General features: G+C 38.5%; 1 protein-coding gene across 2 annotated transcripts in view; it reads left to right on the plus strand.

Moving 5' to 3' along the window:
• The window catches only part of CNTNAP2 (contactin associated protein 2), a 2,323,962-nt gene that overhangs the window by 1,361,632 nt on the left and 936,602 nt on the right, over nt 1-25,728 (plus strand). For both annotated transcript variants that reach the window (XM_063641685.1, XM_063641684.1), the window contains exon 11: nt 19,195-19,301. In XM_063641685.1, coding sequence (XP_063497755.1) covers nt 19,195-19,301 — 107 coding nt within the window. The remainder of the gene's footprint in view (nt 1-19,194; nt 19,302-25,728) is intronic.

Raw genomic sequence — 25,728 nt, forward strand, 5'->3', positions numbered from 1 at the left:
CTTATTGTGTCTTCTGAATACAAGTCAACATTCAATGGACATTTTAAATAAGTTAATTGTATCTAATGTCTGTGTAGCTCAATGTAAACATTGCCATATTTATGTCTACTATTGGAGCCAAGGGCCCTCTCAAAGCTCACTGAAAAATCTACTTGCAAAAAGCATATTGGAGAAAAGGCATACAAATGTATTTAATGCATATACATGGGAGCCTTTAGAATGAAGGCCTAAAGATACAGAGGAAATTGTCCATTTTTAATGTCTAGGTTCAACCAAGTGTGGACAGCCATCTAGAAATGTGATTGAAGGAAAAGGGCCTGATCTAATGCTAATAGATTGAGTGGGGAAACCTAGCAAGGCGTAAGTTCTTCTTGGCCTCTCTCTACAGCATTCCTTCTTTCAGGGTATGGAAGGACCCTCTCTGGAATGGAGGTTTTATGACTTACAGTCAAACAATATACAACGTATCAATTGTATATTGATAATTTCTTATGGCCAGTTTTTACACAGAATGGTGGAGGGAAAATTAGAGTGATGTTGTTAGGTTTTATGGCTGGCTTTGGGGAAAAGGGGTTCTGGTTTCTATAACCCACTTTGGGGAAGAGGGATTCTAGTTTTTATGACTAACCTTGGGGAATAATAGGACCTAGACACAGGAGAGCAGGAAAAGTACAGAGAAAAACTTTTGCTTCTGAGACTGCCACTGAGGCCTTCATTTGGGATATTGTTTTCTAATCCCCAACATCTGAGCATCCTAGAAAATAAAAATTTATGCAGATGCTCCTTCCTGCACTCCCAGCACTTTAGGAGGCCAAGGTGGGCTTATCACCTGAGGTCAGGAGTTCGAGACCAGCCTGGCTAACATGGTGATACCCCCATCTCTACTAAAAATACAAAAATTAGCTGGGCGTGGTGGCGGGCACCTGTAATCCCAGCTACTCGGGAGGCTGAGGCAGGAGAATCACCTGAACCCCGGGAGACAGAGGTTGCAATGAGTCGAGATCATGCCGCGGCACTCCAACCTGGGTGACAGAGTGAAACTCCGTCTCAAAAATAATAATAATTTACTAATTACACATTTCTGCCTTGGGAGAATATCTTTAAGTTAATGTATCTTACGTAGGCTTTTAAAAGCCATTTTTGTCTCCTTATTTTTCAGAATACTGATTGCAGCATGTTTGATGCTTTTTAAGCAAAATCACACTGAAAATAAGACATTTGAACTGTTCTTCATTAGTGAATATTTGGGAGATCAGAATGCAATGATGCTTATCTAAGGGGATGTTTCAGTTTGATTTCAGGGTTGTAAAAAATGGTGAAGCAATTAAAAGAGACATCCCACTTGAAATAATATATTTGTAAATTTTCCTATTTTGTTAAACTTAAAACAGTTCTATATTTAAGAAACTATAACTACTTGTATGCATTCAGAAGAATAAACCTTAAAATAATTTAACTATTGCTTTCATGGTAATTTTATTGAAAACATCACTTCCTTTAAATCATTTCATCAATTATTCTCATAAGAAAATACAATGTCAGTGAAATAAACAGAAAATCAAATACCACATGAACTCACTTATAAGTTAGAGCTAAATGATGGGTACACATAGACACGCAGAGGGAAATAATAGATACTGGAACCTCCAAAATGATGCAGGGAGTAAGTATTGAAAGGTTACCTATTGCATACAATGCTCACTATTTGGGCGATGGATACACTAAAAGCTCAGACTTCACCATATATGGATGTGAGACATCTGCACTTATACCCACTAAATACAAATAAGTAAATGACTAACACGATATTATCCAATAACAATTATTCATACTAGTAATTTCTTTAAGAAAGAACAGCTGTGGCTGGGCATTGTGGCTACACCTGTTACCCTATACTCCGGGAGGCCAAGGTGGGAGAGTTGCTTTAGGCCAGAAGTTTGACACCAGCCTGGGAAATATAGGAAGAATGAGTCTCTAAAAAAAAATTTTTAAAATCAGCCAGGCATAGTGGTGCATACCTGTAGTCCTAGCTTCTCAGGAGGCTGAAGAGGGAGGATTGCTTGAGCCCAGGAGTTTGAGGTTACGGTGTGCTATGATCACAGCACTGCACTCCAGCCTGAGCAACAGAACTCACATCTGTGATCCCAGAACTGTGGGAGGCCAAGGCGGGAGAATTTCTTGAGGCCAGGAGTTCAAGGCCAGCCTGGGCAACATAGAGACCCCATCTCTCCAAAAAAAATTTTAAAAATATAATTAGTTGGGTATAGTGGCATGTGCCTGTAGTTTCAGCTATGTAAGAGACTGAGGTAGGATTGCTTCACCCTAGGAGTGTAAGGCTTCAGTGAGCTATGATTGAACCATTACAGTCCAGTCTGAGAAAGACCCTGTCTCAAAAAAAAAAAAAAAAAGAATACTTAAAAATTTATGGTGTTTTCATTCTTGTATAGCTTTGGTATTCTTGTATACTTTTGGTATTACTTGTATATTGATTAACATGTGAAAATATATCTTTGCTTAACTACTGGGTTTCTCCAAGTTTGGTCTTGCTCTTCTGAGAGTTGTATCTATATATAAAGCCTTCAGTAATTTTGCAGGTAACAGGACTTATGTTAACTTATGTTAAATATTGTCTTTTCTTCATCTATAAATGAAATAGCATTCTGACAGATGAGATTATGCAAATCCTTTAGTCAGACAATTAGACTGATTGCATAATTATATTTTAGACATGAGATCATATAGTAGACTCAAATTGTGTGACAGATTTGAGAGAAAAGGGATAAATAATCTAAAACTCACTTGAAAGTCATCAGCCTGAGACCTTCTCTGTTTCTGTATACAAATATGTTAGAAAAATGGTTCTGAAACTCTTTGACTTTCCTCACTACTTAAAGATTATGTAAGAAAGTAGCAGGATGGAAACTGCCTCATTTTCTTTTTTTTTTCTTTTTTATTTTTTCTTCTTCTTCTTTTTTTTTTTTTTTTCAGACCGAGTCTCGCTCTGTCGCCCAGGCTGGAGTGCAGTGGCGCCATCTCGGCTCACTGCAAGCTCCACCTCCCGGGTTCACGCCATTCTCCTGCCTCGGCCTCCCGAGTAGCTGGGACTACAGGCGCCCAACACCACACCCGGCTAGTTTTTTGTATTTTTAGTGGAGACGGGGTTTCACCGTGTTAGCCAGGATGGTCTGGACCTCCTGACCTCGTGATCCGCCCGCTTCGGCCTCACGAAGTGCTGGGATTACAGGCGTGAGCCACCGCGCCCAGCCCAGGCTGCAATTTTAAACAGAGCGATTAGAGCAGGCCTCATTGGGATGGCATTTGTGCAAAAAGTCAAAAGTGATGAAAAAATTATCCATGAAGTTTTGTGGGAGAGGAGCATTCTAGGCAGACACTAGCAGTCACAAAGATCCCACGGCCCGCTACACTGGAAGAATAGCAAAGATGGCCGGTGTGGACAAGGCAGAGTGAACCAGAGGAATTAAATAGGAATTGAATAAGGTGGGCGGGAGTGCAGGTAATTTAGGGCTCCATAGAGGTTTCTTTTACTCAGGTAGTAAGGTTTCTTTTACTCAGGTAGTAAGCCATCTAAACAGGACTTAGACTTTTAAAGGGTCAGCCTGGTTACTATCAGAGTAGAATAGGCTGAGTGAGAGGAGACACAGATGAGGCAAAATAAACACCAGCCGGGAAACCATAGAAATAATCCAAGCATGCTATGATAGTGTCTTGGATGAGAGTAATATCAGTAGAGATGGTAGCTATGATAGTGTCTTGGATTAGGGTGATAGCAGTAGAGATGGTAGCTACGATAGAGTCTTGGATTAGGGTGATAGCAGAAGAGATGGTAGCTATGATAGTGTCTTGGATTAGGGTGATAGCAGTAGAGATGGTAGCTATGATAGTGTCTTGGATTAGGGTGATAGCAGTAGAGATGGTAGCTACGATAGTGTCTTGGATTAGGGTGATAGCAGTAGAGATGGTAGCTACGATAGTGTCTTGGATTAGGGTGATAGCAGTAGAGATGGTAGCTACGATAGTGTCTTGGATTGGGGTAATAGCAGTAGAGATGGTAGCTACGATAGTGTCTTGGATTAGGGTGATAGCAGTAGAGATGGTAGCTACGATAGTGTCTTGGATTAGGGTGATAGCAGTAGAGACGGTAGCTACGATAGTGTCTTGGATTGGGGTGATAGCAGTAGAGATGGTAGCTACGATAGTGTCTTGGATTAGGGTGATAGCAGTAGAGATGGTAGCTACGATAGTGTCTTGGATTGGGGTAATAGCAGTAGAGATGGTAGCTACGATAGTGTCTTGGATTAGGGTAACAGCAGTAGAGATGGTAGCTACGATAGTGTCTTGGATTGGGGTAATAGCAGTAGAGATGGTAAGATTTTAGGTGGAACTAAGATTAGATGAAGGATGTGAGGAGTCCAAGATCATTTCTGCCTGAAAAATGAGAAGAATGGAGTGGCCATTAAGTGATTGAGGATGACTGAGAACAAAAATTTCAGAGGCAAAAATAAGTTTTATTTATTTATTTTGAGGTGTCTAGTAGATACCTAACTGAAGATGTCACACAGAGAGGTTAATATAATGTGATGTCCTTATGATGAGATGTGATCACCAAGATGATTACTAAGAGAAGAGGCAAGCAGCCCAAGGTCGAGCTCGGGGGCACACCGATGTTTTATCAAAATTCAGGGAAATGAAGATTGGGCTGGCAGCAAAAGACAGAGTGAGAAGGAGCAGCCAGTAAAGGAGAAATGTCAAGCAAGTGTAGAAATTTGCAAGTCAACTGAAGAGTGCTTCAAGGTCAAATGGTGGCTGCTGATTAGATTTAACAATGTGGAAATCTTTGGTGAGTTTTACTAGGAGTAGTGGAGTGGAGACAAAGCCTAATCACCTGTCAGATGACCTAACCAACTGTCCATACTTAACAGACTGAAAAAGCCATAACTGTATGATGCAATATGGAGCTCATAGCATCACCTTGCACTCTTGCATAAAAAGTTTAACCTGAAACTTACAAAAAATTTAGACCTTTCAGTTTACAGGAAGTTCAAAGGGATATTAGAAGTTAAATTAATGACACTACAAAGGAAAACTCTACAAGACAACATGCCTAGTATTTCCAGAAAGTAAGAATCTTCAACGAATCCTGTTTGGGGGATGAGGGTAGCTATTTACAAAAGAGATACATGGAAAAATCTGAAATAAGAACTTGATGTTAAATTAGGGAAGTATTATAAGTAGGGCAGTGGTATTGAGAATATTGTATAGATCATGTTCTTAGCAGATGCATGTTTAAGTATTGTCATGTCTACGACTTTGCTTGAAATAGTTCATATAAAGCAAATATGCCAAAATATTTTAAAAAAAGAAAAATGGTTCTGACAGCCATTTCCAACTATTCAAACTAATTGATATTCACTTACTCAGAACTCCTTCAACCATTACTTCTTCAGAACCTACTCAATGCCAGACAGTATTCTAGGCAAGGGATAAAGAGTGTTGAGGGAACAGACGTGTTCCCTCTTCTCATGGAAATTACAGGTCTATGAATAAGACTGACAATGAACCCGAGAGGTATAGAACTAAAAACGTTGATAAAGAGAACAACAAATGATAATGTAGATGAAGGTGGCGACTACCCCAGATTGGGAAGACAGAGGAGAAAGCTTCGGGAAATTGCATTTAAGCGAAGAACCAAAAAATACAGATCTTTTTGGAAAGATTGCGGAAAAGAGTGTATTTGAAAAAAAAAAAAAAAAGAAGTGTGTGTGCAAAGGCAGCCTCACACTTTTCTGCTCAGTGTTCAGTTGACACCTGCCCTCCTTTTCCTTCTCCGTGGGTTTTCCTATAGAAGAGGAGCATGAGGTGGCAGTGGAGAAGCAGGTAGCAGATCATGCAGAAACATACAAGAGCTCATTTCTTCCTAAATGAAAGGAGAATCCATTGAAGTTTTTTTCTTTCTTTCTTTCTTTTTTTTTCTTTTCTGAGACTGAGTCTCACTCAGTTGCCCAGGCTGGAGTGCAGTGGCATGATCTCGGCTCACTGCAACCTTTGCCTCCCAGGTTCATGTGATTCTCCTGGGTAAGCCTCCTGTGTAGCTGGGATTATAGGCATGCCCCACCATGCCTGGCTAATTTTTGTATTTTTAGTAGAGATGGGGTTTCACAGCATTGGCCAGTCTGGTCTCAAACTTCTGACCTCAAGTGATTCACCGACCTCCACCTCCGAAAGTTCTGGGATTACAGGCATGAGCCACTGCACTCAGCCCATCAAAGATTTTTAAAGTAGCATGACATGTGAAAGATCAATCTGCCATTTTATCGAGAGTGAATTAAAGCAAGGTAAGATTGGGAAGGGGCAGTCCAGTCAAGAAGCTGCAAAATGGGGTGGGTGGGGTTAGTGGGTTGAACTAGAGTGGCAGAGACACAGAAAAGTGGACAGATTGGAGCAAGTTTCTAAACTTTCATTTACAAAGCTTTGTTAATGAGTGATGTAGAAGTGAAAGGAATGTAAAGAATGACTTCTGGTTTCATGGTGCCATGAACTGTGATGAGGGTGAGTACAGGAGTAGCAAAATTAGAGAATAACATCCAAAGATATGTTTGATCATATTCACCCAGCAATGCCTGTGATACTTCTAAGTGATTATATCAAGAAGCAGGTGGAGTGTCCAAGTTTGAGACTCTCAAATTCTCAACTAGAGATACAAGTTTAGAGCCTTCTTAGAGAAAGCTAAGGGCTGAGCCCTAAGGATGCCAGCACTCAGATTTGAGGCAGTTAAGGAGGGGCCAGGAAGAAACAAGGATCAACTCAGGGCAATAATGTGAGTTCAAATATACATTCATAGACTGAGAAAACGGAGGTTGTGAATGCCTTTGAGAAAAGGAGCTTTTGTGGACAGATGAGAGTGGATTTCAGATTGGAGTTGACTGAAGTGTTAAGAGCTTGTTTCAATGAATCTTTCAAGGAGTTTGTCTATGAAAGGGATTAGGGAAATTAGGAACTGGAGAGGGTTATGGGGCTGAAAGGGAGAGTTTTGTCATTTGTTTTAGATAACATTAATGACCACATATTGAGAGAACTAATGCAGAAGAAAAGTTGATAATTCTGGAAAAGTATCAGTTGAATGGGTTGACAAAGCCAGAGGAGACAGGACACAGAGCGCATGCCCACAGAGGCGCTCCTTTCAAATAGCGGCAGCACCGGGAAAGTTTCCTCTGCTCTGGTGATATAATTGTGTCGAGGGTCCAATTACCTTCCTGAATTTTTTTTTTAATTTGAGTAATTTGTTTTCATTGACAAAATAATGAGTACCTATGGTTTAATTTATTTTTAATAATACGAAAGGGAATATGGTCAAATGTAAGTTTTCCCTGCACCTCAGGTCCTCTCCAAGGAAACTGCTGTAATAGCATCCAGTGTATTCCTTTCAGAAATATTCTATTCACAGATGAGAATATTTATGCCTATGTAGATAGACAGGTATGGATATAGGTGATGATATCAATACAGATTCTCTATTTTTGTGGTATCAGTCACATTCCGAAGAGGACAGAGCTGATCCACTTAAATTCAGTTACTTTTAAAAAGTTTTGTTTTTACAAATGGTTGAATTGCAGGGGATAAAGGGACCTACACAGATAATGCAGGAATCCAGGGCTAGCAGCTGTGGAGCTCACACCACCCCAGGCCCAAGGAGATGTGGGGATGCAGAGATTAGAGAGCTCAGATGCTTTCGAGAACTGAGATGTACCACAATTTTTTAAAAAGTGTGACATTCTTGGCCGGGCACGGTAGCTGACACCTGTAATCCCAACAGTTTGGGAGGCCAAGGTGGTCGGATCACTTCAGGTCAGGAGTTCAAGACCAGCCTGGCCTGCATGATGAAACACTCTCTCTACTTAAAATTCAAAAATTAGTCAGGCGCCTGTAATCCCAGCTACTCGAGAGGCTGAGACACGAGAATTGCTTGAACCCGGGAGGCAGAGGTTGCAGTGAGCTGAGATCGCATCATTGCACCCCAGCCTGGGGAACAAGAGCGAGATTTTGTCTGAAAAAAAAAAAAAAAAAAAAAACAAAAAAACAAGTGACATTCTTGTGACATCCCAAAACACTGAAAATAAAAACAAATCATTATAACATAGTGTAGCACAGGGCAGACAAGAGAAGTGACTGACTTTCTTACTGAAGGCTGACTGAAGCAGTCTCACAAGAGAAAACCAGGAAAATGCATACCCTGACCTAAATCTTCTCCCCACTCCAATCTCCTGCTGATTGGCTAAGCTCAATCAAGGAGAAGTCAGAGGGTTTAGGATCTCTCAGTGTACTCTGCCTCATGGAGCTGAGGGCAGGGAGGGGAAAGCTGAAGAGTGATTCTTGGAGGGGGAAATGGAGATTTCTGACCTTCATGCATCACCACAATCAATTCACTATTCACACAACAGCTAGAACAATCATCATTTAAAACAAATGGAAGCGTATTATAAACACTGTTCCGTACCTCTTGCTTTCTTCCCCTGGCAATATATTTTTGAGATTGTGCCTTATCAGTACACATAGATCTGCATTTTCTTTTTAATGGCAGTCAGCCATTCCATTGTACAGACTCCCTTAATTTATTACTAAGTTTCTAACCAGTAAATGTTTCCCCTAGATTTTTTGGCTGACACAAACAATGATGCAATAAACATTTTTAAATATGATTCGGGGAAAGTACACTAGTGCATGTATAAGATAAATTCTTGGACATGAAATGACTAGGTCTCAATATATGCACATTTGAAATTAATAGACTTTATCAAATTGTTCTCCAGTGTGCACTCTGATCAAAAGTGCATGAGAAAACTTTTCCCATTAAATATCAGAGAGATGTTCAATGAATCTTATTGAAATTTAATTTGGGCTGCTTTGATAATGATGTTGAACATTTTCTATATGTTTAAAAGTTATGTGTTTTTCTTCTGTGAACTGCCCTGTTCATACCCTTCACTCATATTTCAATTAAATTGTTTCTTATTAGTTCCTGAGTATTCTTTATAGGATAAAGAAAATGGCTCTTTGTCTACCATATTAAAATATGCTTACCAATTTGTCTTTGGATTTGGCTATGTTTGGTCACTCAAGATTTAAAAAAAATTATGTAGTCAAATTTATTAATGGTTCCTGGATTTGTGTCTTCATTAGGAAGACCCTCTATATTAGTTGTTAATAAAAAGTATTCCACCATACTTTATTATGTTTTATTGCCACGTTTAAATCTTCATCCATCTGGAATTTATTTTGGCAAAGGAAGAAGGGGGCCTCACTCTTTTTCTCAAATGAGTAGCTGGTTGTCCTACATCATTTACTACGTAAAGCACTTTCTCCACTGACTTAACACTGTTAACCTAATTTGTATAAGTCTTTGTATTTATTTCTGGATTTTTAATTCTATTCTATTGATCTATCTATATTTTAATGCACCAATATTAGTTTTTATTTACTGTAGACCTAGTATTTTATTATCTACTATGGATAATCTTACCTATTAAGCTTTAATTTCACAATGTCCCCAGCCTCTGTGTTTATTTTTTATATCAGTTTTAGAATTCATCATGACTTTTTAAGTTTCCCATTAGTAGCGTTTGTGGTTGTATTCTCCCAACATCTAGGTAACTTGGATGTCTTTCTCACTTCCTCTCTCTATCTCTCATCTTCCTTCCTTCTACCTACATTTCACTATGTAATCTCTCCCCTAGTTCATGGCTACCCATAAACTTTTCCTAGTCTGCCCCTGCAATATGTAATCAAAGATACACCAGGCTGGTCAGGCACGGTGGCTCACGCCTGTGATCCCCGCACTTTGGGAGGCCAAGGCTGGTGGATCACTTGAAGTCAGGAGTTTGAGACCAGCCTGGCCAACATGGCAAAAATCTGTTTTCTACTAAAAATACAAAAATTAGCCAGGTGTGGTGGCAGGTGCCTGTAATCGCAGCTACTCAGGAGGCTGAGGCAGGAGAATCACTTGAACCTAGGAGGCGGAGGTTGCAGTGAGCTGAGATCACCCCACTGCTCTCCAGCCTGGGTGACAGAGGGAGACTCTGTCATAAAAAAAAGAAAAAAAAAAGATACAGCAGGTTGTGGTGAAATAAAATGTATCTATGGACATGAAGCAGATAACTCAAACTTGATACTTAAAAGAAGTATCATGTTACATATTCCTGTGCATTTCAGAAAATTTACTTTGGGGCACAATATTTCTTGTATCTTTTTGTTATTGTCATCTTTTTTCCTCCAATAAAAGAGATGAGATGGAAATAAGGCTAAATATTTTTTTGGGGAGAAGTATAGTTTACAATTATTCTAAATTTAACCCATTTTGAGAAAACAAATTATGAATTTAAATTTAAAATTTATTTTCCTAAGAGTTTCTATCAAAACCTATCAGGTTTGAAACTTCCTTGTTATATAAGAAAAGTTATTACCTCAAACTGAAAATGCCACTGATTATCACTGGTTTCTACACACATAGTATCTGAGGCATCTTAATTAATTTACCTCTAAGTAACCAATTAATAATATAACCCCTTTAATCCTTTTGGGTTTCTTGTGGTCTCATTCTACCCCAGGTTTTTAAGATTTTTCTACTTGGAGCATTAAAATAGCTGTTGAGTTTATTTTGCCTTTAGTTTTTCCCTTTCCTGTCTATCCTGCACCTATTACTACCTTAATATTTTAAATATGTATTTATCAAGTAAGTTCATTTTTGAAGACTTTCAATGCTTTCCATGCCTAGTAAAAATGTTCTTATTGCCAAAGCTAGTTAAAACCATTCAATTTGGGGTGAAGAGACTATATCTCCATGGTGCATCTCTCGATGGCTGGCTTTATTTTGCCTCTGGATAAAGTTCAAAAATCTCTTGAACAGCAAATGGACTGTATATCATCACACAGTCTCCCAGAAATACTGTTTCCTGCTATTTAACTTCTTGATAAGAAACCGTCATCAAATGGCAGAGTTTACACAGTAGGTACTCAATAAATATAAGTTGAATGAACAAACAAAGTTACATTCTCCAAGAAAATCCCTAATGTAATAATTAATACATTTTACAATCTGAACCCAACCTATGATCGTATATTTAACATCTATCAGTTCAGTTGTTTTCAGCTGCATGTAAGGCAACACATAAATGACTTGAATAATAGCAGCCACCAAATGTATTATGTCATAATAAGAAGGCAAGATATAGGTCAGCATCAAAGTAGAGGAACTGCAGTCCTATTTTAGTTAGGATATGTATATTTGTTGCTTTTTTCTTTTTCTTTCTTTCTTTTTTTTTTTTTTTTTTTGAGAGGGAGTTTCGCTGTGTTGCCCAGGCTGGGGTGCAATGGCACAATCTCCGCTGACTGCAACCTCTGCCTCCCAGGTTCAAGTGATTCTCCTGCCTCACCCTCCCAAGTAGCTGGGACTACAGGCGCCCGCCACCACGGCCAGCTAATTTTTGTATTTGTAGTAGAGACGAGGTTTCACCATGCTGGTCAGGCTGGTGAACTCCTGACCTCAGGTGATCCATCTGCTTCGGCCTCGCAAAGTGCTGTGATTACAGGTGTGAGTCACAGTGCTTGGCCTATTTGTTGTTATAATAAAGACCCAAAATAACAGTGGCTTAAAACATCGAGAATTATATTTCTCTCTCATGAAAACCTTTGGGTAGGTGGCCCGGGGCTGATATGCTATCCAAAGCTCAGATTACTTAGATATTTTCTTATATATATGTATATTTTTTTATTATACTTTAAGTTCTAGGGTACATGTGCACAACGTGCAGGTTTGTTACATATGTATAGATATTTTCCTTTCATTCCCTCTTTTGTTCTGAGATGGCTTCTTCAGTTCTCACTATCACAGGTTCATTTCTGGAAGAATATTGGGAAGGACAAAAAAGGAGAAATAGTTCATATCCTTCCCCTTTAGGAGCTTCATCCAGACAGTGCCCATGGCACTTCCATTGTCTTCAACTTAGCCACAGGGCCATGTAACTTAAAGAAAGCCTGGAAAATATTGTCTGTAACTGGTGGGGTTCTATGTCAAGATGTAAATTCTGTTGCTATAGAGGAGGATTGTGAATTTTGCAGAACAATGTGCAACAGCTTAATGACTTCGTTAGGACGCCTGGCTCTTTCCTTTTTGTTCCTTGGAGACTGAAATAGCATCCCCTTCTAAAAGGCGCAGGCCACATGAAGGAGGCTGGATACCTGAGCAAGAGCAGGGTGATGACCGGAAGAAAGGGGAGAGGGCTGTGGCGTGGACATCCACAACTGTCTGCTGTGATCCTGAGTGCAGACTTTCCTTAGTGCAGACTTTCTTCTCTAGCCAAACTCACTGATTTATTACTACACAACCACATTCTGTGCTTAACTAAACATGCAGGCCCTTGCATTCCCTCCATGTAGAAGGGGATTCCTCCTCCTTCCAGGCTACCCAAGTCTAAACTTTCTTTCAAAGATTTGTTATTCCATAAAACTTCCATACTCGCATAAAACAATGGCCTATGATCTTAATTCTGTACCAATATTTCTAATATCTGGCATATGTATATAGAACTCACCTGCTAATTATGTTTGCATGAATAAATACAATTTCTTTAGAATGAAACTTTCTTTATTCTTTGTTTCTCAGAGTTTGTTTTAGAGTGTCTTATGTGGAACAGGCGACTGACTGATTTAAAAGAACTTAGGGTTTTTATTTAGGTTTAATACAGTTCAACCTGGAGACAGTTGAATAGACAGATGGTTTTGCAGGTTCTTCTCCTGTGGGCCAGCAATCTTTCAAAAGACATTTTATTTACAAAACAGTGAGGAATATATTGTAAAAGTTTAACTCTAAGTAAATTAGCAAAATGAGATAAAGTGAACTCTAGTTCATTATAATAAAAAAGATTTGAAAGGCAGAAAACCCAAGTTAAGTTGCTTATCTCATCGTAACAAAATTAATGATCAATAGATGTAGACCAAATATGCTTGATTTTTTTTAATGAAAAGTTTGGGCATAATGTCAGAGGTACACTAAATATCTTAGCATTTAAATATTTCTATAAATAAATGCTTGTTGAAGGAGCTCCATCAATATTACATTAGCGTTTCTAGTTTTATTGCTATAACGTTATATAATAATAAAATATTAAATTAGTTACTGGAATTGTGATTACTTTTCTATATAATTTCTATTTGAATAAAATAAATAGAAGGCAGGATAAAATAAATAGAAGACACTCCATAGAGAATATCCTTTCAACTGTAATCAAAATCTAATTAGTGTAGAAATAAAAGTAGTCAAATATTGTTGAGATCAACTTAGAAGGTAATGCAGAAGAAAATACTATGATTATGGAAACAGCTCTGAGAGTCATGAGTATGAAAAATAGTATTCCAGGAAGCAAGCATTCTAAATATATTTCTTGTCTTAATAAGCAAAAATAAAATTTCATGCTGAGTTGAAGGGAAAAACTCATAAATTAAGGAGGCAATTTATACTGGAAAAATAACTTATAAATTGTTTTAAATACTGGTCCAATCATTTACAAAAATAAGCTATCAGTAACCTAGAAGCAGTGTTTTTTAAAGTTTAGAACAAGACATATTTAATGTCCAGGTGTAAAATTGGCATTAGTCTAAAAGCAAATTAAATATCCTAGCACTGTTACTTGTATGTGATCTAAGCACCGGGAACGTCTTAGCTGACCCTGAGATTGAGAATGCTGAACTTGATTTTACGAAGAAATGAAACTGCCTTTATAGTCAGTGATCACTTTCTATGAATTAAATGAAGTCTATAATCAGGTGCAGACATGATTTAACTTACTAAATGAGATTACAAAGATTATTATATGTCACTCTGAGTAGATCAGATTAAAACATGGTAGGAGGACCTATGGAAAAGTAGTCTTAGGAGAAATTACTGAATAGATCGCGTTAGCCCCGGCTGCAGGCTGTCTTCTCTCCTTGTGCTCCCTTCCTGGGCTGTTTCTCCTCCTACTCAGCATCTGCATTCTCCTTTGAGCCCCCGCTGCAGAGAAGTGTGATGCGCTGGAGACTTGTTATTCCAAGCGTGGTTCTCTGATGGACCACATGAGCATCACCTGGGACCTTGTTAGGCTCTCAGAATCCCAGATTCCAATCCTGACCGCAAGAATAAGAATCTTTAAGATTTTCAAGAGATTCCTATGCACACAAAGGTTTGAGAAACACTACTTTTGAGTCCCAGGTTTATACAGAGCAGCAGTTATTCTGATACACACGGCACTGTTCATTGCACTTGGTACCACCAGAACATATTTCCGTGTGGATTTCTGGAGTCATGGTGCTATGACTATAGTTTTCATCTCAGGTTTTACAAAACCAAATATGGTTTTAAAGGTAACACAAATATTTGATTTCATTTTATTTTAAAATGTCTATTTTAACTTTAAACACTGTAGATAAAAAACCTTCAACGTGCGTTGATGATTACCAAGGCATACAGTTATGCTGTCAGGCTAACATTTTTTAGATTTGAAATAAAATTTCTTCCACTATCCCTGCTTAATTAAATAATGTCCATAAACTACAGAGTAAGCTACTACAAACAAACAAATCTGGTACCATTTGCAGTTTCTTCTATTTGTGAATCCCAAATTTCCCGATGCTTTGCAATTAAGATCAAGTTCAGAAATAAAAGAGATGCTATGGGTAAAATAAAAGTGCAACTGTCATCCACAGCCCTGGATTGAACTGCAACATCCATCTCAGCCACTCTGTCCATGTTGATTTATTTTGCTTTAAGTAATTGCAGCCCATTTGACCTTCTAAAATATAGCTCTCGTTTGTCTTATGTATTGGAGTCTAAATGAATTTTATTTGAATAAAATGCATTTGATGCATTGAACTAAGTATGAGTTCGATGGAGAAGGCAGGGCTGTTTGCAGCCTGAGTAAATTGGATGCATCACTTCTCCTGGAGTCACTTGATCACAACAAATTGACACCTGCCAACTTCTCCCCTGTACCTTCCCGATCCTGGTCAAGTCATTCTCAAGTAGAAGCAGTCGACTCATTTTTATTCATTTTTGATGTGAACCAAACTTTCAAGCTAGGACATGCCATGAAACAAATTACTAAATTTGTGGCTACTAAAAAAAATTAGTTTATTAGTGCAAGAGTCTGGATTTGAGAATAAAATCATAGATACAAATAATCTATATTTCTCACAGTAAAAGAGATATTTCTTCTGAAATTACTTCAGTTTCTTGGTGGTGTAACATTCTAGAGTTGCATTCATCCATCCTTTCAGTCACTGTGTCAATAGGCAGTTGCTGAGCATGCACCTAGTTATGTTAACAATTGTAAGATAAAAACCCCTAATAGTAGGAATGTCAGTTCAGAAGAGACAGGTGCTCAACAAACCATTGCTAAGAAATGTAATAGTGGTATATTGGACATAGGTTACTGGTTCAGTGGAAATACAGAAGAAATAATAGGAAAGGGGTAGCTAGGTTAATTAGTATTTTGTTTTGCTTGGTAACTGGTCCTAACTTTTAAAAAATATATATGTGGTGATAGAGTTTGCAATTATATTTGAACAAGTTGGTTAGGAAATAAAACATTTTCCACCACTAGGAATTAGAATACCTATAATCATCATAGGGAGAATGTCAATTTTAATAATAAGAATCAGGACGGCACGGTGGCTCACGCCTGTAATTCCAGCACTTTGGGAGGCTGAGGCAGGCGGATCACGAGGTCAGGAGATCGAGACCATCCTGGCTAACATGGTGAAACCCCGTCTCTACAAAAAATATAAAAATATTAGCCGGGCGAGGTGGCGGGCCCCTGTGGTCCCAGCTGTTCTGGAGGCTGAGGCAGGAGAATGGCGTGAACCTGGGAGGCGGAGCTTGCAGTGAGCTGAGATCGCGCCACTGCACTCCAGCCTGGGCGACTGAACGAGATTCTATCTCAAAAAGTAAATAAATAAGAATCGGCCAGGGGCTGTGGCTCATGCCTGTAATCCCAGCACTCTGGGAGGCTGAGGTGGGTGAATCACTCGAGGTCCGGAGTTCGGCACCAGCCTGACCTACATGGTGAAACCCTGTCTCTAATAAAAATACAAAAATTAGCTGGATGTCGTGGTACACACCTGTGATCCCAGCTACTTGGGTGGCTGAGGCAGAGGAACCATTTTAACCCAGGAGGCGGAGGTTGCAGTGAGCCGAGATGGTGCCACTGCACCCCAGCCTGGGTGACTCTGTCTCAAAAACCAATCAGTAGATAAATTAATAAATAATAAAAGTAAGAATTATAAGAAAGAAAAATATTAAAATTGTATCTAAATAAAAAAATACTTTTAAAGAAATCCTTAATACTGAATTTTTGAAGTACAGTTGGACCTCTATATTTGTGAATCTGTCTGTGGATCCAAGCAATGGCAAATAGAAAAAATTAAAAATAACAATACAGTGATAAATCTAAGTAATCTAGAGATGATTTAAATTATATGGGAGGCTGTGCATAGGTTATATGCAAATACTACACCATTTTATAACAGGGACTTGAAAATGCGTGGATTTGCATATCTATGGGGTGGGTGGGGGGTGGTGTGGAACAATCCCCCACAGATAGAGAGGGATGACTTGTGTTCATTAATCTCACTTGATGGATATATGCTTTTTGCATGCGTGTAAGAACACAGTCATCTTTTCTATCATCGAGATGATTTTCTACTTTGCCCATTATTTACACCACATTTAGATTCCAGCCTGGTTTTCCTCTGCTACACAATACACTTCTGCACTGCTTCCCCCGAATTAATTGATATAATGAGCTGATGTAAATTACTTTCAATATTAGGCTGAACTAATATTAACCCGCAATAATTTAAAAAGTAAATATACCATACAACACCATATACGTACTGAATTCCAAAATTAAGTATCAAGGATGTTTTAGTTTTGTGTAATTTTGAAGTGTCTAGCCCATTGCTTCCTTCCATCATATGGAGAACCACCTGCTCTGGATGGAAACACCTTCTGCTGTGTGTGTTCCCACGCCTCAGGGCCTGTACAGAAAAGTGGCTATAGGAAAGGACCCTCACAACCCTGCACCTCCCACTGCTTTCACTCTTCCGCCTCCTTAGCAGTGCTTTTCTCACCTATTCTGCTAGGAACGATTTTCAACATTTTCATCATAAACATACAACTCTTCTTTTCAGGCCCAGGTGAAGTGTTCTGAACTTTATGAAGCCCTTTGTTTACATCCACATGTGACTCCTCTAGTATCCAAATTTCTACAGCGTTTCATGTATCTTTATGACTCGTCAAATTCTTCTGGGTTTGCATTTTTCATGAATCAGATCCCCACCCCACCTCCACTCAAATTTGGAGATGAAACATCTTTGTAACCTTGATAACACTGAGCACAAATTTTATTAAAAGTGTCGGTTAAATTTAGGGTGAATTTTCCATCCCTCATGATAATTCACCAAGATGCTTTTGTTTATAGTGTATTTTTCCCCAGTGTTCTTCCTCTCATTTTCTTCTCTTAAGAGTCCTGTCCATTCATTGAGTCTCAACCTAGAAGCTTTTAATTGTGCCCAAAATGTACATGTGATTCCTCATGTGAAGTCCCATAGTACTTTATTTGGCCCTGAATTATGCTCTTTTTCATTTCTTCCTTGCACTGTAGTTTTCATAGATACTGTATCTACTTCTGTTTGAACTATGAGCTCTTCTGCCAGGCTGTGAATACAGTCTTAGTCATCTTCTGTTTTCCATAGTGCTGTGCATATAGCAAGTGCTTAATCAATGTTTGTTGCAGGAGTAAAAGTCTGTAAAAAGTTGTGGAAGAACAACAGCAAGCTACTCAGAACCAGGGGCCCCATGCCAAACTGAGCCAAGCCCAGCTACAGGTGGTTTTAGGCATGGATAGTGGTAAATTGAGAACAGAAGTTGGGGAATGCTATTTCTGAGGCCAGCTCTATCAGATTTTGTAGCAGGGAGCTGCTAGGGCATTATGATAAAGGAGTTGCTTACAGGGTGGTTCTTTATCTGTCCTTTGCCTGTGACCCATGGTTATAGATTCTGCTATTTTAATCTGGGAAAGTTTTCCTGTTTTTGACAGTTCCCTACTAAAGTCTAGATGTCCTTTGTGAATACTGGTACATCACAATGAATACCTTTGTTATCTGTGAGCATCTTCAGCAGGATTATAACAAAAATCAGGTTGTGGGTTAGATGGAGAGAGGAATTGATGGGAGGGATGAGCGGATGGCACCAGGAGAAAGGAAAGGGTTTGTGCCATTGAAACAGGGGTGTTTCAGGACAAATTTCAGCCTCACAATTTCTGAGGTACAGTCAAGCTGTGCCCTGGAGGCTGTGTTTCAGAAATCTACAGCTTCCATTTATTGGCCCACTATTTCCTGCCTATTAATTATCTGTTAATACTTCATGAACATTATCTCCAAACCTTAAAATTATTTGTAAGATAGAATTATTCTGTTTTTCGAAGGTGAAAACTAAGGTTCAGAAAGGTTCAATTAAGTAGTTACAATTAGTCATCTTAATAAAAAGATATAGATTTGAACACAAAACCTGTATCTTTTCCTCTGTGTTATGCTTGCCGCCTCTTTAAGCAGGCTGCTTTAGTTATCCAGCAGGAAATAGGTGTTTGGAAGACTTAGAAATCTTTTCTAAGTTAGTATATTTTCATTGCTGTTATCGTGACATTATTTCAAAAACTTAAATTGCTATGAAAAACTTGGTGATACCCCTCTTTACGTCAGTATTTGGCTTGACAAAAATAGAATAAAATAAGAAATAAGACAGCTTATCTTCGATCTTTCACCAGGAGGGAGCTTAGCTGCTGTCTTTGTTTTGGGGTAAAAGAAAAATAAAATGAATCTGTGATATTCAAGTAAATCCCTCAGTTGTTTGTTAGTGTCTACTGTTTACTCAAAACTGGGAAGCTCCAGGCCTGTGATACATCATCTTTGTTGTGCTTGGCACCTTCTGTCGTGAATCATATTAATCTGCTTAAACTAACAAGGATTAATTGCCTTGGTAAGGCAACCTGGCATTGAAATGATATATTGCCCAGACGGCTTGGAATTTGGCCACTCATAAATCTCATTTGTTTGTTGGTTTATTTCTGTTTGTCTCTCTCTCTCTGACAGATGTGTGCCCAATCACTGTGAGCATGGTGGAAAATGCTCGCAAACATGGGACAGCTTCAAATGCACTTGTGATGAGACAGGATACAGTGGGGCCACCTGCCACAACTGTGAGTGCCAATTTATCTCACTTTAATCTTGTAATTGCATGAGAATCTCAAGTCTTGAGCTGTGCTTTGAAGCTCAGCAACCTGAATAATCCACATAATACATCACTTGAATCTGAAAAACCAAGATTCCAATTGTCATTTCTACAAAAAAAAAAAATATATATATATACTATTCTGCTTGTTAAAATATGTTCTCTGGTGGCAAATGACTCGAAGGATCAACATTTCCTCTGTTCCATAAACACGCAGTTGAGATTAGAAGGCCAAACTTGGATTCGCCTCTCTGTGTCTAACCCGCGTCTGTTGGGTCGATTGTTTGGGAAATTGTGTTAGTGTGATATCTCTGACTGGACCTTCATTTATCAATTAATCAGAGAGGGAGACGGAGTGTCATTGGAACATTTAGTTTCTGGATGATGGCTGCCTCATGCTTTAGCCCAACTATTTGACGACCTGTTTTTAGATCAAAGAAATGAGTCCGAAATGGAATATCTAAAAGCCAATAGATAAAATATGTAAGAAGGTAATAAAATGAAAACATAAGAAGGTAAAAATATTTTAAAATGGCAAAAAAAAAGTAACATGCAAAAATGACTAGTGAAACACATATGTGCCTTGGTTTATATAAATAGCTTTATTCCAAAAGGTTAAATAAAAAATAAATTTTCGTACTTAAAAAATGTAGTGCTAACTCTTTTAATTATAATATTAATTTTCCAATAATGCATCGCCATTTGCAAAACACTTTTGAAAACAAAGCACTTTTGAAAACATATTTGGCATAAATCATATAATTCCGAGAAGAGAGTCAACTGTTAGCGTGTGCATGTGTGTGCATGTGTGTGTGTGTGTGTGTGTGTGTGTGTGTGTGTGTGTAGGGAAGGAAGAGCAAGAGAAAAAGAGAGATACAACCTTCTCTCAATATGCCCAAACACTGAAACTCCAATATCTAAATCCTCTGATTATGCAAACAGATTTCTCTTCACTTTACTTTTAGGAAATAGTTACAAGTAAACTATCTCAGAGTAGAGCCCCGGGTATAGTAAAAAAAAAATGTCATACAGCTCTCTAAGCCTTTCCATTGTGTTATTTGTAGTAATGTGCAAGAAGAAATTGTGTTTTGAATATATTGTAAAATGTTGATTTACAAAGTTGCACACATTTGTTTAGGTAGATATTCAAAAACTAGAGGCAAAGGAAATCTTGACAAAACTAACAATAGAAAGATGTCAAGAAGGTCAAAATAGATACTAGATTCATTATCTGTGTTTACATATATGAAAGTGTTTTAATGAATAAACAAAAATGATTGATATTGAAATTAACTCAAAGAGTTATAACTAAAATTGTTCCTTAGCAGTCACATCAAAATATTAATCTTCGTATGTGACATTTATTAAATATAATATGATGCTAGAATTACGTTGATGAAACTGGGTACCTTCACTCCACTAGCATAATTTGTATCGTGTGTTATAAATACCATATTTAATTGCAAGGGAGCTTGTTCCTGAAATACGGTAATGCTAACCAATGGTCAAGAGCAAATCGGTAGTGGTTGCAGGGATTTTCTATCTCAGTGATGGCTTTTATATTGAACTGAAAAGCAAGTTATTCTTTTTTTATAGCTGTTTCCATCATTAAAATACACAGCAAAAAGGCAAAAAAAAATTAAAATGTATGCTACTGGTTGAGTAGCTGCGGTTTGTTTTGTTTTTTAAAGGTAATGACTCCAAGGATTAGAAATGTCCTAAGTATGTTTAGGTTTGGCGCTAGTGGCCAGCTCGAAAGGTAAAAGACGAAAATTGTCTTTTGTTCTGCTGCTCCTTCCTACTTGTTCCTTGCTCCATTTTGTTGGGTCTTTAAAAGCAGAATCATTCTTTTTAATAATAAAAGCCTGATCTTTTGTTGTCTTCTCCAAATGAAACCAAAATTTTGAATATCCAACGTGTGCATAAATAGAGGTGAAAAGACCATACTGGATAATTCAAGAGAGGGTTGGCTGTGACTTTTTTCTTTCGAAAAATATACATTGTAGCTTATTGAAGGCCATTTGCCTCCTAATAACCTGAAAGACTTGATACAGTGTTACTTACCCACATGGATTAGTTAAAATTTTCACACAGCACAAATGTAAGAAGATATAATGTATGCCATTCAGTTTGACACAGAATGAACAATTTTACATTTTTACTAAATCATTGACCACATTCACAGCAAGAAGAACGAAGTGCAAAGGCCCCAGTTTCTGATGTGTCTCACGCTAGCTATAAAATCATCAGGCTGTGTGCCTTTGTGGTCAATCATTTGACTTTTCTTGCACTTTCTTCGACTGAAGTCTCTTGGCGTTTTAAAAGCCAGTGAGCTGAGATTTGCAGTTGCTTATTCTGTATTCTGTGGGTGTGAACTTTGTAAGTAACGTAAAATATTTTGCTTCATTATTTCCTACAGAAGACAAAGCTTTGTTCATCTTGAAAAGAAATCATGCTAATTATTTTAAATAGTATTTTTTATTTAAAAAAAAAGCAGCTAAGAGCTAAAGTTTAATATAATAGAACATTTGTTAGAGTTTCAAACATTACAGGCTACAATATTTTGGCACACCTTCTACACCAGCCCGGGCTTGGTCAGGATGAGACAGCAGTGCTATGAGTGACCTGTGATCATCCAGGCTAGAAGCTCTAGTTCAAGATGGAACAGAGAAGCCTTTTTGCTTGGTCACACTGCCTTGTGTTGACTTTGACTCTGCCATTTTCTTACTTGTACCCTAGGCCATTTAAATTCTTGGAGCTTCAGTTTTCTCCTGTAGGAATAGATAATTAACAGTGCTCACCTCATCAAGCCATTGTGAGACTAAATGAAATGATGCACGGAAGAGGCTGAGAAAAACTTTGGCATATGTGGTACTCAATAAATTTTTGTCATTTCATCACTTTCAGAGCAATTGTCCTTTTCCTTTGAACTTCTATACCAATAATTGCCCAAACCACACAATGTGTCTCTTAATTTAATGTCGCCATACATTGTTTGCTGTCACTTTTATGGCAGATTTGGACTGCAGTCAATGATCGGTTTCCATAGTATTTTTCTCTAGAAGAATTGAAGAGCATTAAGAGAAATCTGTATGCCTCCTAAACCGATGTCTCTTGTTTTCGTCTGTTGGTTTGTGTGTCCGTGGGGACTTTGTTTTTACATAAATTATCTGTAGAGCTTAGAGGACTGTCATTTGTGAACCACTCCCCTGAGCAGCCAGGATGTCTCCCTTTGGGTTGAGTAGACAACTCAATCCCACAGACAAAGCCAAAGATCACAGAAGATAGTCAGATCACAGGGCAGGGAAAGCCGGTTTTTGTTGTTTAAAAACAAAAGAGGCTAGTTTGTTACAAAATGCAAATATATTAAATTGTTGAAGTTTTATACTTGAAAAAATTTTCCTATACAGGCATTCCACGCTCCATAAATCCTGTAAGAACTGACTAGTAGCATATCTGAACACCAAACCATGACAAAGGAACTAAAGTGATCATGTTGAATAGTTTGTGTTTATTATATTGACCTATCCCTGCTTCACTCTCCCAAAAGCACTGTTAAGAATGTATCTTTTGTTTGGAGATGGAGCCTCGCTCTGTCATCTAGGCTGGAGTGCAGTGGCATGATCTTGGTTCACTGCAACCTCTGCCTCCCAGGTTCAAGCAATTTTGCCGCCTCAGCCTCCCAAGTAGGTGGGACTACAGGCACGTGCCACCATGCCCGGCTAATTTTATGTATTTTTAGTATAAATGGGGTTTCACTGTGTTAGCCAGGATGGTCTGGATCTCCTGACCTCATGATCCACCTGCCTTGGCCTCCCAAAGTGCTGGGATTACAAGCATGAGCCACCATGCCTGGCCAATCATTCTTATATATACTATTAGTTCCTTGTGTGGAACTGCTCTAAAAATTCCTTAGAATATCCTCAATAATATGAAAACTTTTGGCTAATTTAATGAATGCATGAGGTTAAAGGATAGTATTTTAGTGTTTGACAAAAATAAGCAATGTTAGCTTTGGAAATTTATTAAATGTCATATGTGAATTCTGACAGAAAATATTTTTGCAGATCTTTTTATTAAAGGAGAGATTTTCACGTTGCCCAAATACATAGACATAATGTTTCCAGGGGAAACAGGAGGAGATAAACTAGATGACCTATATAATTCTCTTTTAATTTTAAAATCACGAGATTTAAAAATTCTGAAATACTAGTGAGGAACAGGTCCCGACATTGCCAAACAAAGCAAAAGTAAAATGTTTTCTACCAATGTTAGAGAAAAATTTAAATGTAAAAGGTAACAATTGTACATGCTTTACGCTGGAGCATTTCCTATGGGTTCATACATGTGTAAACTGTAAGTTGTGCTGCACCTTATCATAGCACACATGAGAGGCACAGTGGATTTCAACAGCCCATACCATGTTGTTGATAATCCATTTCACCTATAATTGATATAATTCAAAGAATAATTTTCAAAACAAATTGAATCCTACTTGCTGTAGTCACACTAACTTAGGGCATAAAGACCTAGATTTATTGGCACGAAGAAACTTGGTGTCTCTGTCCATTTGGAGTTTCTACAACTTAGGCATCAGTGATAACTTGGAGTTTGAGCATTGCTACAAAAACAAGCAGTCATTGGGTAGAATTGCATTGGATATGGTATTAGTCCGTTCTCACACTGCTAGAAAGTAATACCCGAGACTGGATAATTTAGAATGAAAAGAGGTTTGACTCACAGTTCCACATAGCTGGGGAGGCCTCAGGAAACTTACAATCATGGTGGAAGGGAAAGGGGAAGCAAGGACCTTCTTGACATGGTGGCAGGAGAGAGAATTGCATGTGAACGGGGAAGCACCCCTTATAAAACCATCATCTCATGAGAACTCACCCACTATCATGAGAACAGCATGGAGGAACTTCACCCATGATCCAATCACCTCCCTCCCTTGACGTGTGGAGATTACAGGTCCCTCCCTCAACACGTGGGGATTACAATTCAAGGTGAGATTTGGGTGGGGACACAGAGCCAAACCATATCAGGTATCTAAAATAAAACTTAGATATTTAGCCTTAGGGAATTGGAGTCCATCCTTTGGGGCAAGTTGACCTGGCTTGCCAGGTCCTGCCTGATATGGCCGTGTCTTTAACCTGATTTCCTCCCCTACTTCTCCTCCCATTCTCCCCTTCAGTGTACTGGCCTCCTTTCAGTCTTTGATGCTTGCCCTGCACTTTCACACTCTTCCCCCTCCTATACCACTACCCCCCACCACAGGATATTTGCACATCTCCCCCTCTGCTTTGTCTAGTACATTTGTACTCCTCCCTCAGATTTCAGCTCAGCAGTCATCTCAGAAAAGCTTTCCATAACCCTGTAGTTAGGTCAAACCCTCTTATTCTAAGACACACGTATCTCTTTTAGCACTAGCAATGGTTATGATTTTGCATTTATTATTCATAATGATTTAATATCTTTCTCCTCTACTAGACTATACATCTCTGGCAGGAGGTGTTGCCACATTTCATCCACCATTTTAAACCTGAGGTTTGCCCAGCACAGACTATGCACGCAGTGAATATGCACTGCCTCTGAGCATTCTTGAATGTCAAAGAGTATCCAGAGCAACAAGTGTTTTCTTTAAATTTCATTCAATGCCCTCTATACAAATTTATGAAGATAGTGAAGCTATAAGGAGATAGTATACTTACAGGGAAAAAAGAAAAATAGAATCAAGTCCAATAAAATATGGATAAATGGAAGGCAGAGAGGGTGGTAACAATAATAGTATCAAAAACTACAAGACATTAAATATTATTCTAAGAAATTATATGGAGGAATTTAGGATATTAGCAAAAAAAAATCTGCATATTTCAAATTATCTTTAAGGAAAATATTGTGCCATGTTAAGACACCCCATTCATTACTGCAATTCATGAGAACTATGACATTATAGTAACAATAGCAAAGTAAGTTGCAACAAAGATGATACCTTAGCTCAGCAATCTCCAACCTTTTTGGCACCAGGGGCCAGGTTCATAGGAGACAGTTTTTCTACAGACCAGGGTGGGGGAAGGGGATGAGGGGATGGCTCGGGATGAAACTGTTCCACCTCAGATCACCAGGCATTAGTTGGATTCTCATAAGGAGTGCACGACCTCGATTCCTCACATGCACAGTTCACAACAGAGTTCAGGTTCCCAAGAGAATCTAGTGCTGCCGCTGATCTGACAGGAGACAGAGCTCAGGCGGGAATGTCCACCTCCTGTTGTGAAGCTCAGTTCCTAATGGGTTGGGGACCCCTTATGTCATAGAGTGTGATCAATTACTATACTGGCTAACTGTAGGAGTTATTCTAAAATAGATACAGATATGTTTAAATATTGACTAGTACA

The sequence above is a fragment of the Symphalangus syndactylus genome, chromosome 6, assembly GCF_028878055.3.
Source record: "Symphalangus syndactylus isolate Jambi chromosome 6, NHGRI_mSymSyn1-v2.1_pri, whole genome shotgun sequence".
Lineage (NCBI taxonomy): Eukaryota > Metazoa > Chordata > Mammalia > Primates > Hylobatidae > Symphalangus > Symphalangus syndactylus.